This window comes from Oryctolagus cuniculus, chromosome 16 (assembly GCF_964237555.1).
Source record: "Oryctolagus cuniculus chromosome 16, mOryCun1.1, whole genome shotgun sequence".
NCBI lineage: Eukaryota > Metazoa > Chordata > Mammalia > Lagomorpha > Leporidae > Oryctolagus > Oryctolagus cuniculus.
The window spans coordinates 53,856,911-53,875,414 of NC_091447.1; the positions used below are offsets into that span (position 1 = coordinate 53,856,911).

General features: G+C 50.1%; 1 protein-coding gene across 1 annotated transcript in view; it reads left to right on the top strand.

The window, feature by feature from the left end:
- Positions 1 to 18,504, top strand: part of LOC103345127 (ATP-binding cassette sub-family A member 13) — a 347,717-nt gene that overhangs the window by 282,419 nt on the left and 46,794 nt on the right. Inside the window, exons 48-49 of the mRNA XM_070059456.1 lie at positions 10,348 to 10,498; positions 17,564 to 17,698. Of these exons, the coding sequence (XP_069915557.1) occupies positions 10,348 to 10,498; positions 17,564 to 17,698 (286 nt within the window). The remainder of the gene's footprint in view (positions 1 to 10,347; positions 10,499 to 17,563; positions 17,699 to 18,504) is intronic.

The following is an 18,504-nucleotide window of genomic DNA, read 5'->3' on the forward strand; positions in this document are numbered from 1 at the left end:
TAAGGACTGTGGTCCAAACTTTCATTATTTTGATTTCCTTGATATTTACAATTATGCCCCAATTTGTTTCATGCTTTTAGCTTTGTGATGTTTTGCCTTTCTTTAAGATAAACTAATAATTTATCAATTTTACCAATGCCTTTCGTGAAATTAAGCGCTTAATTTGTTCCATGTTTTCCTCTAATCAGTTAATTTCTACTTTTTTTCCTTTCATATTTCCTTCCTTTGCTATTTCTTGATGTCCTTTTGTTCTTATTTCTAATGTTTTATTTTTTCATTCATTCAAATGGCAGAGCAATGGAGGGAAAGAGAGAGAGATACAGACAGATATTTTACCCACTGGTTCTTTTCTCCAAATGGTTGCAGTACCCAGGGCTGGCCAGGCTGAAGCCAGGAGCCAGGAACTCCATCCTTGTCTCCTGTGCGGGTGGCATGGGCCCAGGTACTTGGGCCGTCATCTGCTTTCTTCCCAGGTGCAGTGGCAGGAAGCTGGATCAGAACTGCACAGCAGGTCTCTGATACCAGATGCCAGCATTGCAAGCGGCAGCTTAACCTGCTGTGCCGCAACACCTTTTGTTCTTTTTTCTATTTTTTTGAGAATGATATATACTTAATTTATAGTAATTATTTTTTCTTATTACTGCAAACATTTATATCCATGAATTTCCTCTGGCCATTGTTTTAGCTAATATTGCACATACAATTTAGTGTTAATCATTTTCCAGAAATTCTGCAATATCATTTGGTTTTTTATTTCTTAGAAAGAGCCCTTATTTATAAATTTACACGTGGCATGGTGAGGCGGTAGGCTCTGGTTGGCATTTAGGGCGCCTGAATCCCACACCGGAGCACCTGTGTCCTCCTGGCTGAGGCTCCCCACTCCAGCCTCCTGCTGCCGAGACCCCGCGAGGCAGTGGCGTTGTCTCACGTGGTTTGGTTTCCGCCATGCACGTGGGAGACCTGGGTAGCTTTCCTGGGCCCTGGCTTTTATGCAGGCGTTCCTGGCTGTTGCAGGCATTAGGGGATTGGGCCAGGGCATGGGATCTCTTTCTTTGGGGTGTCTCTCTGTCTCTCCGAGTGTGTATGTGTGCATGCACCTCTCAAATTTGACAAAAGCAGTGTGATGTTTTGTTGAACTGAAATAGGAAGATTTCATGCTATGTTTGTTCTTTTTTGGGTGTTTCCCCCTCTAATACATAATCGGTTTTAATATATGGGTTCATGTAATGGTCAGGGCTGAATTTCGCTCTATTTGGTGTAAATACTGTGAAAGCTTCCTTCTGCCTGTGTTTCCTAATCTTGTATTGTCAGCTTTTCCAAGTCACTCCAGACGTGTCTGTCTAACACGGCACTGAGTTAGGTTTTTGCCTCTTGATTCAGTCGAGGTCTGTTGCTTGTTGAAGTTGAGTTTACCTCCCTGTATTTATCGCTAGACCAGTTACTGTATCCTAACTGTTGGCATTTTATGTTGCATTATGCGTTTTACTTTCAGTGTTATCAAGGGCTCAACTGAGCCGGAAGAGAAGGCTGAGTAGCCAATTAAATCAGCAGATGGACAAGAAAAGGGCCACCGCTCTCGTCTATCGTGATGGTGACAGAGACCCCGAGAAGAGACAGCGCCCCTGCCGGGGTTCCGTCCTGCTAGGAATGGTGATGGCTAGTCGTCTGGTAGGCTTGCCAATAAGAGGTCCCTGTAGTTTGTGGGGGGACCAAGAGCAGAAAAGTGCTGGGTACTGAATCAGAGCGGGCAGACCTGTCCTCAAGGTTCCTCCTCCCATGCCCACAGGGGCTCTCTGCAGAGGCGACGGAGGGAGTCCTCAGACAGAGACTCACAGTGATGCCATCTGCACTGGGAGCGCAGGGCTGCGTCCGGGTGCAGCTGGCAGGGGGCCGACTCCCTACGGAGACTGCAGGGGGCAGCCTGGAGCGAGGAGGTCAGCATCCCCAGGGGGCCTGTCGGAGAAAGCCTCCCTTGGGGCCTGAGGTGTGAGGGAAGTCACACCAGGGTTTCAGCTGGGAGCCGGCCTCCTCGCTCAGTTATCTCGTGATGAGGTCTGGGTGGTGTGGGCTTTGCTGTCCCTTAGGGAGTTCCATGGATCCGAAACTCCGAGGCTGCTCACACCCCTCTGTGACATGGTGTGCTACTTGCACGTGCTCCATGCACAGCTGCCGGCACGCTGTCAGCCCTCTCTGGGTTATTTATGATCCCTGACACCGAGTGAATGCTGTGTCCACGGTTGCTCTGCTGTGTTGTTTCCGGAAGACTGACAGGCACAAAAATATCTGTGCCTGTTCCGTGCAGATGCAGTTTTTCCCTGAATATGTGCAGTCCATGGTTGCTCAGGGTCATGGGTGAGGGACGTGTGGATAGAGAAGCTGCCAGGATCGGCTTTCTGCCTGGCCGCACGTTTCTTACCATGTAGTGTCACTGCCTGTGTTTGGCTTCTCTGGTTTTCCCTACAGGTAGGATGGTACATAAAGCTTACTTTCCCACTTCTGTAGAAGGACTGACGGCTTTAACTCCCGAGTTTAAGCAAAGCAGATGAGCATATCCCTAATCCACACCTCACCCCTCCCCCTCTCCTGTGGAGGCGGAAGTTCCCCTTTCCTGTTTTTAATCTTTTTACCCTTAGTTTTTTGTTTGTTTGTGCTTGGGAGAAGCACCCTCCATGGGTTTCAGGCTACCAGCCGAGGTCTGGGTGCTCGTGGCTTCCAGGTCTTTACCAGCACCTGGGGCCTGAATCTCATCTTTAAACTTGTCAAATGATACAAATTCAAAAGATTGATTTAGGTAATTTTTTAGAAAAATATATTAGAATCCCTGAAAGACCCAAAAGAATGTGTGGATGAGGCATTATCATCTCTTGGCCACTATTTGTCAATAGCTCAGTATCAATAAAAAAATGAAGTTATCTAGCTCAAAGCTTTACTTTTAACTTTTCCTAAAAAAGATAGCATTTTTAGTGGATTTTGACACATGCTGTCGTAAAATAACCTGTGGTTCTCTTGCAGGAATTTTTAAATCTCATTTTATGGAAATAAGACTGCTGGTGCCATTGCCTGCCCTTGCTTAAATATTCAGACATTAAGGGCCAGAGAATACGCATAATAACATTCTAAACCTGCCAGTTTCTTGTTGATGACAACATTTTTAGTATTTTTCGTAGGGCAATTGCTGGTATAATGTATCCAACGTGGCAGTAGTTGGAATCATTAAAGTTTAGAAATGCTTTCTGATAGTCTAATGGAATCGTAGGTAGTCAGAATTTCAGAGCTCATACGTTTGGAAAACAGTGCCCACGTGGGTGAGATGCTACAGAAGACTGTGTGAATTCTCGCAGCCGGTTTTTATTGTCCGGATTCCGTGAAACGTGCGGATGGGTTTGTTGCTCTCCAGCTCTGCCTAGAGGGGGAGCTGTATTTGACAAAGGGGTGCTGAGAGCCGGGAATGGAGCTCATGGTTCTGGAGCTTTCTAGAAGTGGGCCTGCATTTGTCGTAAGTGATGACATCCCGAGTGAAAGAAACAGTGGAAGTCTGAGTGACCGTGGGGCAGGTGGAGGGTGAGCAGCCGCCACTGTCCTCTAACAGTGGAAGTCTGAGTGACCGTGGGGCAGGTGGAGGGTGAGCAGCCGCCACTGTCCTCTAACAGTGGAAGTCTGAGTGACCGTGGGGCAGGTGGAGGGTGAGCAGCCGCCACTGTCCGCTAAGAACAAGTCCACGCGGCAGCCTGCGCTTCCCAAAGAGAGAGGAGAGCGCTCCCACTTCTGGGCAGAAGGCTTGTGTGTAAATCAACCAGCAATGCTGTTTCCAGAAATTAACAGCCTCTCTTTGGTGGGCAGGAGGGAAACCATGTCAGCAGTATGCAAACACAATTGTGTGTAATTTGACTGTTTTATAAGGACATTACTTAATTAGATTTGTGGCTCCGTCTTGGTTACACGCAAAGCAGTTAAGTGAGTACGCTTGACAGCATGATTGTGTTCTCTTGTGCTGCGTGTATTCTTTTGTCTAAAGACCAGTCATTGGCACCTCTTGAGCAGGCTGGAAGAACGGGGGGTGTGGCGGTGGCTGTCGCTGTACAGGCCTAATCTTGGAGTGTGACTTATTCCGGCTTTCCAAGAGGAAGTAAACACGTCGCTGGCCTGTTTGTGAAGCAAAGACCACGGGCGCCTCCGCTTTCTAGGACGGGGCAGACGATGCGGAGGGGCAGCTCCCAGGTGGGGGCTGCAGGGCTGCCCCAGGCGCTGGGCGTCCAGTCGCTGTTTCTGCAGGCCGAGGTGTTCGCGTAAGCCTCTCGCCCCCGACGGTAGGGTGGATGTGGGTGGGGGTAAGCCGCAGGAAGTGTGCACAGCGCATTCACAGCGGAGCAGTTGGGAGAGCAGACGGGATCCATGCGCAGACGGGAAAGCAGATAAACGCGGGCCGGGCACTCCGACCTGCGCTGGGGCCTGGCAGACGGCCGACAGCTCACAGGGAACGAAAGCCGGGAGTGAGGCAGTTCTTGGTTTGGCAGACCCCTCAGCGGGTTCCAAGCTTCTCGTCTGGTTTCCAAGGCCAGCTTTTGTTGTCCGCCACATCGTTCAGTACAGGGGAAAGGCAGGCAGCAGGCGTCACGATGCGAGCCACTCGGGTCGGACTCGGTGCTGCCTAGCAGGTGTCCTGTTTTTTCCAAGTGATCTGAAGGCTGGGGCGAACAGGATGCGTGACCCTCACCAGTGTGCGGGGGAGGCCAAGCGGCGAGCGTGCGGAATGATCCGACGCGGGGAGCAGCTGCAGGCACGTGGATCGCTGAGTGGCTTGGATTCAGGCGGTGTGGTTAGCACTTCCCGAGGTGCTCGTCTTCCAGGTCAGGTGCGGCGAGCTTGGCTGAGACGTTCAGCTCCTGCCTGGCTCCAGGGCTTCAGCAGCGGTTGACACCCTTTGGCTGCACATCCACCGGGCCGTGTCTGCTCGGTGTCTGCATCTGGATCATTACGGGACACAACTGGACACGGGTCCTGTCCGCCGAGGCTTTCAGGTATCGGCTCGCTCTTCCTAGACCTCATTCCCTCTCCGATGAGGATAACAAAATGTCGCCATCACAGAGCAGCAGCCGTCTAATACAGGGGCGAGGAAGGGAAACCACAGTGTGGTTTGACTTGGCGCGTCTCTCATGCTATCTGAGTTCCTAGCCCTACTGTGGTCCAGTAGACACAGGATCCTGTCTGCAAATCCTCTACTAAGGTGCCAACAATGATAGATATCAGTTCACAGTAAAATATACAAAATATACAACTGATAGAAATCCTATATGCACGATCTGTTTTAAGGAGTTATTTATTTATTTATTTGAAAGGTAGAGTTGAGAGAGAGAGAGAGAGAGAGAGAGAGAGAGAGAGAGAGAGAGAGATCTTTCATCTACTGTTCACTTCCCAGATGGTTGCAATGGCCAAGGCTGGGCCAGACAGAAGCCAGGAGTCAGGAGCTTCATGGGGGTCTCCCACTTGGGTGCAGGGGCCCAAGCACTTGGACCATCTGACACTGCTTTCCCAGGCACATTAGCAGGGAGCTGGATCAGAGTGGAGCAGCCGGGACTCGAACTATGCACCCATACGGAATTCCAGCACTGCAGGTGGTAGCTTAACCTGCTGTGCCAGAGAGCTGGCCCCATGTGATTGCCACAAATCACAAAACTACTCCCTTATTGCATATTGAACGGAAGGTGCTCACTTCGAAGGAAGAGTAAAGGGAGCTTTGTTTCCCCCACTGAGACACCATGCCCTTGCTGCAAAGTGCCACTCCTGAGTAGCTGGGAACTGGGTGGTATCACTGCAGTGGGTGCTGGGTGAAGAAGGCAGGAATCTGCCAGGCTGTTGCTGTCGCTGGATTTGCATCTCCGGATGGTCCTTGTTCACCTGCTCTGACGTATTTCCAGGTCTGAAGTTCAAAGATATCAACTAGAAAGGACCAGATATGGGCCATGAGCAATGCATAGGTAGGGAGTGTCCTGTGCTTACTGAACCATGAGAAGTGTGTTTGAAATGCATGCTCCTGCCTTTGAATGGCGGAGACTGCTTGCCTACATATTTCCTATCTTTCAGCTCTCCAAGAGACAGCTGAGGGTGGGCGAGGGGACCATCCCTTGGGGAGGGCACTCATCCCCCAAACGCAGATGGGACTCACAGGTTAGAAATGATGCTGGGTGACTTACAAATTAACGTGCGGAAAGTAACAACTTTTTAAATATAAATGTTGAACTGGGAAGCACAGTGACTACAGATAATAAGTGTGTGTGTGTTGGATTTTATTACATCAGCATGCGTGCAGCTCTCACCTTGGGAAATAGACCACTGCTGGGAACTCAGCCTGATCCTGTCGCAGAAAAGCACTTTTCTGGCTTTTCTTCCCAGATCAGCCTGGCTTTACTGTGAGTTTTACATAAATGGGCCCGTGTAGCGTACAGCCTCGTGTGAGTGGCTTATGCCCCAGTGTCTTGTGGGTTGCATCGTTTGTATCAGGTTGAACAGCTGGTTCATGCTCCTGTTGTTGACAGATACTTTGAACATGCGCTGTGTGCCTGTGACGGAATGTGATGGCTTCCCTAACGCGTGCTTGTATTCAGCTTATTGTGTATCCTGTGCCTTGAGCTATAATACATATCCAATAAAACTCACAAATTTTTTAAAGATTTGGTTATTTATTTGAGAGGCAGAGTTACAGAGAGAGGGAAAAGGAGAGAGTGTTCATTTGCTGGTTCATTCCCCAGATGGCCACAGTGGACGGAGCTATCAGGAGCCAGGAGCTTCCTAGAGGTCTTCCATGTGGATACAGGGGCCCAGACATGGGGGCCGTCTTCCACTGCCTTCCCAGGCCATAAACAGAGCTGGTTTGGAAGTGGAGCAGCTGGGACTAGAACCAGTACCCATATGGGATGCTGGTGCTGCAGGTGGAGGCTTAACCTCACTGCAGCACTGGCCCCTCACAAATGTAAGTATAGACAATTCAGTGGTCTTTAATATATTGTTGGCGAGCAGTCTCCATATTTAATTTCAGAAGAAAGCACTTTCGTGACTTTGAAAAGTCGCTCCATGCCGTCAGGCACCCACTCTCCACTGCTGCCTGCCCCACCTGTCTGCGGCGACCACGAGTCTGTGTTCTGTCTCTGTGGACTTGTCTGTTCTGGAAATTTCACATGAATAGGATCATACAGTAAAATCCCCTTTAGTCTGTTGTGTTCTCGTTAGAGGCGTCTGAAGCTTGTCAAATACATTGTTTTTTCTATTGATGTATGGTGTGGTTTTCAGCCTTTATCAATGTGGCATATGGTGAATTTCACACCATAAACCCCCCTGGCGATCAGGCTTTCTGGTACAGGTGGTCCCTGACTTACGAGGATTCTGCTAAGTGAATTTAGGTACGTGGTTGGGCTATTGTTTTGAGATCTATTTTCTTTTCTCAATATATAGGTGTTCTGTTCCTTATATGCACTTCTTTGTCTGAATCTGATCAATTTTGTTACTATTTTTTAATTTCCCTGTCACCTTTTCTTGACCCATGGCTTATGTAGGAGTATGTTTGTTTTCTGTATGTTTCTGATTTCCCCAGGTTGCTTCTAGTTTTACTCCACTGTGGTCAGGAAACACACTGTGTGTGCATCCAGTCCTTTTAAGTGTGTGGAGTGTTTTTACGCTCTGGAGAGCATGGCTTGAGCGTCTGAGGAGAATGTGTGTTCTGCTCTGGCCGGGCCGAGAGTTCTGTGCTCTGTGGTCTCTTATCGTGCTGTCCATCTTATGTCTGTGTCGACCTTCCGGTCGTTCTGTGCGTTGTTGAATGCAGTGTGCTGTCATCTTGCGTTGCCCTTGTCTCTGTTCAACATCAGCTTTGCATCATGTGTTGTACAGCTCTGTGCTCAAATGCATATATTTTTGTTTATTTTTTAAAATTTTACTTATACAAACTTTATGCATTTCACATATACAAATTTAGGAATGCAGTGATTCTTCCCACCCTACCTCTCATCCATACTCCCACCCTTCTTCCTCCTCCGTCTCCCATTCCCATTCTTATTTTTTACGAAGAATCTATTTTTAGTTAACTTTATACTCATAAGGTTAACCCTACACTAAGTAGAGGGATAAACAAATAGTACAAAGAAAAATGTACCAAAAAAAAGCATTGTTCCTCAACGGTCAAGACAAGGGCTGTTCAAAGTCATCACATCATAAAGTGTCAGTTTCCTTCCTATAGATTACCTTTTAGGTACTCTGTTACCACAGATCAGAGAAACATACAGTATTTGTCTTTTGGGACTGGCTTATTTCACTAAGTATAATGGTTTCCAGTTGCTTCCATTTTGTTGCAAATGACAGGATTTCTTTTTTAACCACTGTATAGTATTCTGTAGTGCATACATATCATAATTTCTTTAGTCTTCAGGTGATGGACATCTGCGTTGATTCCTTATCTTAGCTATTGTGGATTGAGCTGCAGTGAACATGAGGATAACTCTTTCGTATGCTGATTTCATTTCCTTTGGGTAAATTCTCAGGAGAGGGATGGCTGGACCGTATGGTAGGTCTATATTCAGCTTTCTGAGATATTCCCATATGTCTTCCACAGTGGTTGTACCAGTTTACATTCCTACCAACAGTAGATTAGGGTACCCTTCTCCCCACATCCTTGCCAGCATTTGTTGTTTGTTGACTTCTGTATGAGAGCCATTCTGACAGGGGTGAGGTGAAACCTCATTGTGGTTTTGATTTAAATGCATATTCCCCAGATGGCTGCAATGGCCAGAGCTGAGCTGATCTGAAGCCAGGAGCCAGGAGCCTCTTCTGGGTCTCCCACATGGTTACGAGGCACATATTCTACTGCTTTCCCAGGTCATAGCAGAGAGCTAGGTTGGAAGTGGAGCAGCCATGACTCGACCTGGTGCCCACATGGGATGCCAGCGCTGCAGGTCAGGGCTTTAACCTGCTGTGCCATAGTGTCAGCCCCTAAACACATGTACTTTTATTCTGTCTTTCTGAGAGTCTGACCCCTTTATTATTATAACATGTTTTTCTTTATGTATAGTAACAGTGTTTGTCTATCTTATTTGAATTAATAAAGCTACCAAAGCTCTTGTTGTAATGCTATTTGAGTTATATTTCTTTTTTCCTTTTTGTTACTCTCAAATCTATTTGTGAGTTTAATTCTAAAGTGTATCTTTTGTAGATAACGTACAGTTGGATCATTTTTAAAAAATCCATTCTGCCGACCTCTGCCTTTTATTTGGAGTGTTTGACTCATTTATGTTTAATGTGATTATTGAGATGTTTCAAATCTAACATTTTGCTCTTTATTAATGTCTTATATCTTTTTTATTCCTTTGTTCATCCATCACTACCATAAATACATATTTTTCTTGAGCACCATTTTAATTTCTTTATTGTTTCTTTCACTGTGTACTTTTTGAACAAGTATATTAGTAGTTTCCTTGAGGACTACAATTAACAACTTAAAACCCTTTCTATTTATACCAACGTAGTTCTAATGGTTTATAAAGCTCTGCTTCTTTCAGTTCCATCACATCTCTCTTTGTTGTGTGCTCATCGGTATGGGCTTGTTATTCTATTATGGGGATACATGAAAATAATATAGAGAAGAAATAAATATGACAAAGTCATGCATTTACCTGTCTCTTACATTGTTACTTTGACTTGTACTCCATTGCATTGTGGGCATTCAGGTGTTGACTGTGTTACCTTTCTCCTTGAAGAACTTGCTTTAGTGTTCCACATCGGCAGTTCTGTCAACCAGCTCACACCTTGCTGAGCGGTGAAGGTCCTCCTTTCCCATCAGTTATGAAGAAAGACAGCCCTGCTGGCTCTGACGTTCTTGGAGTTGGACTACATCCTCCTGTTGCTCTCTGGCCTCTGGTTCTCCACGTTGGGCCCAGTGCAGGAAAGGCTGTGGCTGCTGGAGGGGAGAGCCAGGGGCGTAAGGGCTGTCTCCCCCAGAGGCCATGTCTCCTGGGGAGCAGAGTGGTTTCTGAGAGCAGCTCTCTTCCTGGCACGGAGATGCGTAGATGCCATTACCAGCGGACCCTTCCTTTATCAATACGCATTTCTCTGTTTACTCAGGTACGGGGAGGTTTGGAGCTTTTTCTGCAGCTGCTGTCTCTCGGTTGCTTTAGCTCAAAGTACCCACGTGCCGAAGATGCATATTTGGGGTGGGGTATCTGGGCACCCTTCATGTCTCATCTGTTGATCCTCTCTATATAAAATGAATTAATTGCATTCAGCAAATTGCAGTGGGCAGGTAAGAAATGGGCTGGTGTCATCTGGGGGTGCCTGCAGTTCTCCGTCTGCCTTGCCTCTCTACAGCGACCACGTGGCTCTGTCTTCTGCCGGCGAGGCTGGCATCCTCATTGGCTACTGTCCACAGCAGGATGCCCTGGACGGGCTGCTGACGGGTCGGGAACATCTCCGCTATTACTGCCGCCTGCGCGGGATTCCCAAGCAGCGCATCCCCGAGGTGAGTGTCCCTGGAGTCCCAGCAAACAGGACCTAGTGAGCAAGGCTGAGTGACCAAGTCTCAGCCCAGCGATGTCTCTGACCTGTGAGGGGAGGGAGCCACACAGCGCCCGATAAACTTACCTGGACGGGATTTCCCAGTGTGGGTATATGGAGGTTATAGTCAGTCTGCTGTACAGTGTCTGTGTGAGGAAGTCGCGTGCGAGGAGTTAAAGCATACTCCACGTCATTGGGACTTTGGCACCCTCATTTTCCCCCTTTCTAAATGGCTTCAACGTTGACTGTATTATTAATCTGTTTGGGAACAGCTATCATGACCTCAGTGCCCTGGGGGCTTGCAGAGGAGGGAGCTCAGAGATGGGAGGAACTGGGGGTGAAGGAAGTGGCAGCTCCTGCAGAGCGGGCTGGCAGATTCTCGCTGGGTACCTTCTGGGTGGCCTCAGGAGAACAGAGAGGAGCAGGACCTGCAGCCCTGCTCCCCCACCCCCATCACCGTCTGTGAGAGGAGGAAGAGGCCGGTGGAACCAGAGAGATCAGGGGCCGGCTGCCGGTGCTCCTGCTGCCAGCAGTGGCCGGCGAAGCAGGTCAGAGGACGTCCCAGAGAGGGGGCCCCTGGAAGGAGGGTTGCTTCGGGCACATTTTTCCTTCTCTGCACATCACTGGGGAGAGTCTGGGGTGTGCCTTGTATTTCTGGATTCTGAGGTAGGAGCAGAAGTAAGTGGCTTATGTGATGTATTTTCAATTAGATTCTGCAGGAGATGGAAACTCCTGGAACTCACAGGAGACACAACTAATCAGCATTGCCTTCACTGGCCCATGAAATTCATTCTCTGCTGTTTCTGTAATGCTGCAGCCTTCATTTCTTATTTATGCTGTGTAACTTTTAAGACAAACTAAAGCAAAACTTGCCGTATCATTCTAGGGACCCTGGCCCCTAGACCCACCTCCCGTCTTAATAAAGCAGCTACCTGGCCACTGCACAGGACACCTGCACAACGCAGGTCCGTGGCTGCTGGAGCCAGGACTGATTGTTGGCTCAGTCTTTGACAGGCCTCCTTCTCTGTCAGCTCCGCTTGTTAGCTTTGATTAAAGAGGCGCAGGCTTGGCAAGGGCTCTCAGTGGCCCCTCTGCTGTCTGGGCAGGAGCTGTGCTCAGGCTCCCGACACTGAAGCCAGACTGGGGCTTCCTGTCACCCAGGGCAATCGCCTGCTGGTGCTCAGCTGTCTCGTGGCATTGTTTTATGAACTCTTCCGCCAGGGAGAGTTATTTCAACGCTTGTCCATTAGGAGCTGGCTTCATTTCCTTCCACTGCCACTGGTGTTGCACACGGCGTTGCGGCGCGCTCACTCAGAGGTCCCTAATCCAGTGGCATCCTTTCCCATCTGTTCCCAGAGAGGGCAGCTCCCTGGCGGTGTCTGCAGTTTAGAACAGGTGCGTCCCCGAGGTAACAGGGGGCACTCAGGCGGAGCATCCCTAATCTGAAAATAAGAACGATCTGAAGTGCCTCTGACTCGGAACTTTTCGAGCAGCGATACAGGATCCCAGTGGAAAATTCCACACCTGGCTTTATGTGGAGGGTCGCAGTCAAAGTGCAGGGCCGCTGCAACAACAGCAAATCCGGAACAGCTCCACTCCTGCGCATTCCAGCAAAGGATTCAAGCCCACCCTGTGAAAACAGAAAACTGCCATTTCGGCCAATTTTTCAGTGTTTATTCTTTGCCCGGTACAGGGTGTGTATCTTACAGCACATGTAAAGTAGAGAGGATGCTTGGTCCCCACTTTACAGACAGGGAAACTGAGGCCCAGGAGGTGACAGTCGGGTATCCCAGCGCCACGGCTCTCCTGTTGCAGCTCTTGTTTGAAGCCAGGTAACCAGCTCCAGGTCGGTGTTCTTGACTCAGACCCCATAAGTATACACACAGCCAGTTACTTGTGTGAAAGAGGGGTTTCCTAGTTCTGCCAGGAGTTCAGCGTTACTGTCTGTGCCCTGCAGCATTTGTCAGCCTCTTATCCCCACACAGAGACTTAGGGGAAGCTGCTAGGAAGGAGCTCGGAGCTTTGGAGGTTCGCAGTCCAAGATCGATCACCCCATTGGTCTCGTATCTGATGAGAGCGATAGATGGCGGAATGCGTGCTCAAGATCGTAGGGAAGCAGAGAGCACAGCCAGGCCCACTTGGGGTTCATCACATCCCTCTCTCAGGAGCCCCCTTCCACGGCACCCCCACTCGGCCTGTCTCTAAACCTCCCAACTGGATCAAGCCAGCCTCCTATCAGCATCAGTCATGACCTTGGGATGGAAACATCTTCTCTGCTTGGGCCACACCCTGTTCAGACTGTAGCTCCTGGGGTGGCTGAAGACATGGAGACTGGGGGCTTGTGCCGGCTCCTTGCACGTGGAACTTCTCTGAGATTTGTCTTCTAGTGGGCTGCTCTGGGAGCTGTGTGTTTTCTGTCAAAGTAACAAAATACGCGAGGCTGGGTAACGCTGTGAAGAAGACAGGCTGACTTGGCTCACAGCTCTGGAGATTCGAGAGTGCGTCAGCATCAGCGTCGGCTCTGCCCCGGTGAGGACCTCGTGGTGGATGTCGGCGTCGGGAGCACGCACAGAGCCAGGCAGGAGCAGAGGTTCTGGGCTGTGTCTTCTCCTTGGTGACTGCCTGTTCTCGTCCTGAGAACTGCATCTCTCCTGTCCAAAGCTGTGCCCCAGGGACCTAACGACCTTCCGCCAGGCCTCACCCTGGACAGCATGGTGCTGGGGCCCGAGCCCTTGGGGGCAGAGTACATCCAGACCCCAGCGACGCCCCAGAGGCACCGCCCACCAGGCCCGCAGGGCCCAGGGTGTGGGAGGTGCTTTTGCAGTCTCCAGGTGCCGCCGCTGCTCCTGTTGGTCCTTGGCTCCAGGAAGCTGCTTCTCTGGGTGGCGACACAGGCAGGCGTTGTGTCCTTTGCTCCAGAGAGACCATCTTGCTCGCTGGGGGGGAGGCCCAGCTCATCCTCATGACGTCCCCACCATCACCAACCCCAGGACTCAAGCCTTGCCCTGAGCCCCACCCATGACCAGCTTGCTGGTCACTTGTGTCCTCCCTCCCCATGCCCACCTGCACCTTGTTATGTGAGCAAAAGATACTTCTTCATGGGACCTGAGTTTAGGTTCTTTTTTTTTTTTTTTTTGACAGGCAGAGTTAGAGAGAGAGACAGAGAGAGAGACAGAGAGAAAGGTCTTCCTTTGCCATTGGTTCACCCCTCAAGTGGCCACTATGGCCGGCACGTTGCACTGATCCGAAGCCAGGAGCCAGGTGCTCCTCCTGGTCTCCCATGGGGTGCAGGGCCCAAGCACTTGGGCCATCCTCCACTGCCCTCCCGGGCCACAGCAGAGAGCTGGCCTGGAAGAGGGGCAACCGGGACAGAATCCGGCGCCCCGACCGGGACTAGAACCCGGTGTGCCGGCACCGCTAGGCAGAGGATTAGCCTAGTGAGCTGCGGTGCCGGCCAGAGTTTAGGTTCTTTAGGCTGAAGCAATGATTCCAGTTTCTCCACTGTTCACACTACACGGCTGTGTGCAGTGAACATGAGGAGCCTGGATTTAGTCTGGAAGCCGTTCTGTGCCGAGTTAGAGTCCCGTGAGTTAGGAGCCGGGTGCTCTGCGGTCTGGACGCTGGTGAAAATCAAATCCGTGAGAAGTCAGTGGCAGCGGGTAGTCCCAGGGCCTCGTCATCCTGAACAGCCACGCACGCGGCACCCGCGGGGGGAGCAGAGCTGGAGAATCCTGCACGGCGGCCTCCTCTGTGCTGGGAGGGGCCCTAGTGCGCTTGCTTTGCTGTCGCCTGTGTGTCTCTAACAGGAGAATCCCGAGTCTTCCTCTCCTCCTCTTCTCCACAGATGACTTTTTAAAAATATGTATTTTATTTAAATTATACAGGTTTCACGTATTTCCTTTATACCGTTACAGGAACATAGTGGCTCTTCCCCCCACCCGCCTCCCACCCATGTCCCAACCCTTCTACCCCCTCCCTCTCTGATTCCCACTGTTAATTTTTACAATAATCTTTTTTTTTAGTACACTTAATGCTTGTATAGTCAACACTACCCTAAGTAAAAGAGTTCAACAAAGAGTACGTAGAGAAAACAAAATGAAACAAAATACTGTTCCTCTAAGGAAGAGACCAGGGCTGAGTGTGAACCATGTCGCGTGTTTCCCTGGTCAGAGGTGACGGAGACCAGGGCTGTGTGTGAACCAGGTCGCGTGTTTTCCCTGGTCAGAGGTGATGGAGACCAGGGCTGTGTGTACAGAGGTGATGGAGACCAGGGCTGTGTGTGAACCACGTCGCGCGTTTTCCTGGTCAGAGGTGAAGGAGACCAGGGCTGTGTGTGAACCACGTGGCGTGTTTTCCCTGGTCAGAGGTGACGGAGACCAGGACTGTGTGTGAACCACGTGGTACTTCGGCAGCTACAGTTGCAATTCTGTTGCATTTCCTGTTATTTTGACAGTGGTGCTGAGTGCAGAAAAGACTGCTTCCTATTAGGCCATTTTCAGTTATTTCCTGAAAGTGTGACACTCGGAGAACATTAGGTGACGCATACATGGTTTCTGCCTGTTCTGGAATCTTCCCTGTAGGTAAGCAGTCCAGGACTTTCAGGCTGCAGCATTCAGTCTGTGAAAATGAGGGGGCAGGACGTGTGTCCCCAGCTTCATGAAAGAGGGGGGACGGGACGTGTGTCCCCGGCTTCATGAAAGAGGGGGGACGGGACGTGTGCCTGGCTCCTGGCTTCATGAAAGTGAGGGACGGGACGTGTGTCTCTGGCTTCATGAAAGTGAGGGACGGGACGTGTGTCTCTGGCTTCATAAAGACAAGCAGTAATTGGTGAGTTTACCCAGAATCCCTCTCATCACTCTGACATACATTTCCACATATATATAGTTACTATTCTATTTTATTTGTCTGTTGGTCAAGTTTTCCTTATGCATTGCCAGCCTTTGAATAAAATGGGTAAGAGTGAAATGAACATTTCTAATGCATTATATTTTTATTTGGGTAGATATTTTTATGGATCTAAAAACAACCAAAAATATTGTTTTCCCCATTTTCCATTTATGCCAACTTCACAACTATTAGTATTTGTGTTCTTCACAAGATGGCCGCCTCAGAATATCTGTCGCACTGTTAGGGTCCTTCTCTCCCATGGGGACAAGTGCCACCTCCTCCAGGGAGCCTCCCTAGATGCCCTCCTCCATCTGCCCTGTTCACCTAGGACTGGTTTCTACTTCTTGGTGGTTACTCTTGGAGGACAATTTGGAGACTGTTAACGCCCCTTGTTCATGCCTGGATCCTGCGAGGCCAGGCGTTGTAGCTCTTACTCATACGAACCCTGTTAGATGTTTGTGTTCTGTTTGAGTAGTTATTTACTCGCTTGCATTTTTATTCAGTTCATGTTCATTGCAATGGCTGACGAGAATGGGGTCAGGGAGAGGAGGTTTCCCCAGAGACAACCTGGTGAAATGGCTGCAGTTTCCAGGAGGAGCACACGCCGGGCTGCAGACGGCAGGAGACGCACGACTTGGGATTCATGAGTCATCGGGCCTTGGGATCTGCGTTTGTCTGACCACAGGAAAAGTGCCTGTTGGTCATTTTCTAAATCATGCTGTGAAGGCGCAAATGAAGTGAAAGAGCTACTTAGGTGGGAAGTCTTTGTTGAGAGACATAAATATTATCCTCGTATTTTTAACAGCTCTGAACGTTTCACACATCACCATCAGTAAAAATCTGTATTCACTTTTTATCTGAAAGGCAGAGCAACAGAGGGTAGGAGAGCTACTCCAGGTGTTAGTTCACCCCCAGATACCCTCAACCAACAGTGGGGCTGGGCCAGGTCAAGGGCAGGCACTCCATTTGGGTCCCCCCCCCCCCCCCGGGTGTCAGGGACTGAAGCACGTAGCCATTGTCTGCTGCCTCCCAGGCACAGGAGCAGGAAGCTGGCTGGGAAGTGGAGGAGCGGGGACTCCAGCCGGATGCTCTGCTGTGGGTGCTGACATGACCCACCTGTCATTGCCATTGGAATCCCAACTTCTGTGTGTCTATTGTAAATATACACGCCTTAGACTGAAGCTATGCTATGTAGCTATTTAGGACACACAGTTATTAACACACTGTCATAATACTGTAGATTTTTTCCAGAATTCGAAATTAGGATCTTGGCTAGTTTGGTTGTACGATCATATGAAAATATGAATCTGTAAATAACTCTAGTTACAAGAGTGAGATAAAACTCTTGACAAAGTTTTCCTAACTATGCAGAGTTAGTAACAAAGAAGTTGCCTGATTTGGGCCCTGGGAGGGGTCAGTGCCGCTTGGGAGCAGGCAGAGAGCGGCGTGGCACGTGGCACGGATTCCAGCAGGAAGTGTGAAATCGGAGTGTGGTCCACAGACGCGGACCCGGGTTGTTGCTGGGGAGAGTGAAGGCTGCGCGCGCGGGGTCTTTGAGGAGGAGCAGGAATGGCAGTCTGGAGGGCGGGGGAGAATCAGGGCCAGCACTCACGGCTGTGAGCACAGGGCCCGGGCAGTCCCAGGGCCCCGTGGGGAGGGCTCCCCGCGGCTCAGCGTCGGAGACATTGCCCCACGTCTTCCCTGCCCCTTCGCCTTATAAACCAAGCGCAGGCTCTAAAGATGGCTTCCTTGGGGAGACACCGAGAGCTCACTCCTCCTGGAGGGTCAGGCACTTCGCTCTGTTGCTCTCCCTGTTCAGCTGCTTCTCAGTGCTCTTTCTGAGCCACTTTCCCTACTCCCCTTCCTGTGGATTTTCTGTCGGGCTCCGCCTTGGTGCTGTTCCCTGCTCCCCTGGGCTGCAGACCAAGTTCTCTGGCCAACAGGGCGACAGCAGCAGGCACAGAAGAGCCCGCCTGTTCTGTGCTTCTCCTTACTTTGGGAGGGGATGCAGGTGTCCCCGTGACCGTGGGAGTGGAGGGCTGGTTATGCGAGAGAGGAGCAGGCCTCGGGGCTGATGCGGCACCCAGGGGGCACCGTGGGGGGTGGAGGGGGCCACTGTTCACGGTCAGCTCCTCTTTTCCAGGTTGTCGGAGACCTCCTGAGGCGCTTGCACCTCGAAGCCCACGCGGACAAACCGGTGGCCACCTACAGTGGGGGCACCAAGCGGAAACTCTCCACGGCGCTGGCCCTGGTGGGGAAACCCGACATTCTTTTATTGGTGAGTGGAGGAGACGCCAGCGAACAGCCACTGCATGTGTTTGCTCACTCGTTTTGACCACTGAGTTCTTCCAGAGAGCAGCTTCAGAGCCCAAGTCGACATTTCCCAAACAGAACGTAAAATATCGTTGGAATTTTACAGGGAGAAAACATTTATCTTTTGATATCTACTTATATTTGTCAAGTTGAAAATTTAATGAGGTTTTAACGTTACAACAGTATTTTGTGAGCGTGTTAGAATTCAGCTGAATCCCCAAACCTCTGTGTTCCTCCTGCAGCATCTTGCTCCTAAGTCTTCCTCTGTAATGGTGAATCATGGCTGCAGTGGGCGGCTGTCCGTGGGGAGCGCTGAGGACAGCGCCAGGGTGCAGGGTGCAGACAGGGGCTGTGGGGTGGGAGGGAGCGTGTGCAATGGTCTTGAGACGGGCAGTCTGCAATCTGGGCGCTGAAGTCTATTCAGTTGAGCTGGATCAGAGCAGTAATTAGAAGTGACGATTGTCTAGAAATAGAGCCAGTTGTCTTACATTTTAAAAGTGGCCATCACAGAAATAACCCCATTCAAACAATCGAGAGCGGCTCTGGTCCTCGTGCCATGGATTGGCCTCTGTCCCCAGAGTGCATCCCAGGCCTCGCCCTGATGAGGGTCTGAGGGTGTCAGGAAGGATGGAGACGCGGCAGAGCCTTCTCTCCTGTTCCTCCCGTCTGTGGGGGCCTCATGTAGACTGAGAAAGCCTGGGTTGGAAGAACAGTCCTGTCAGTTGCTGGTTGTCTCCTGGACACTCACCCAGTATTGCCTTTTCTTTATGT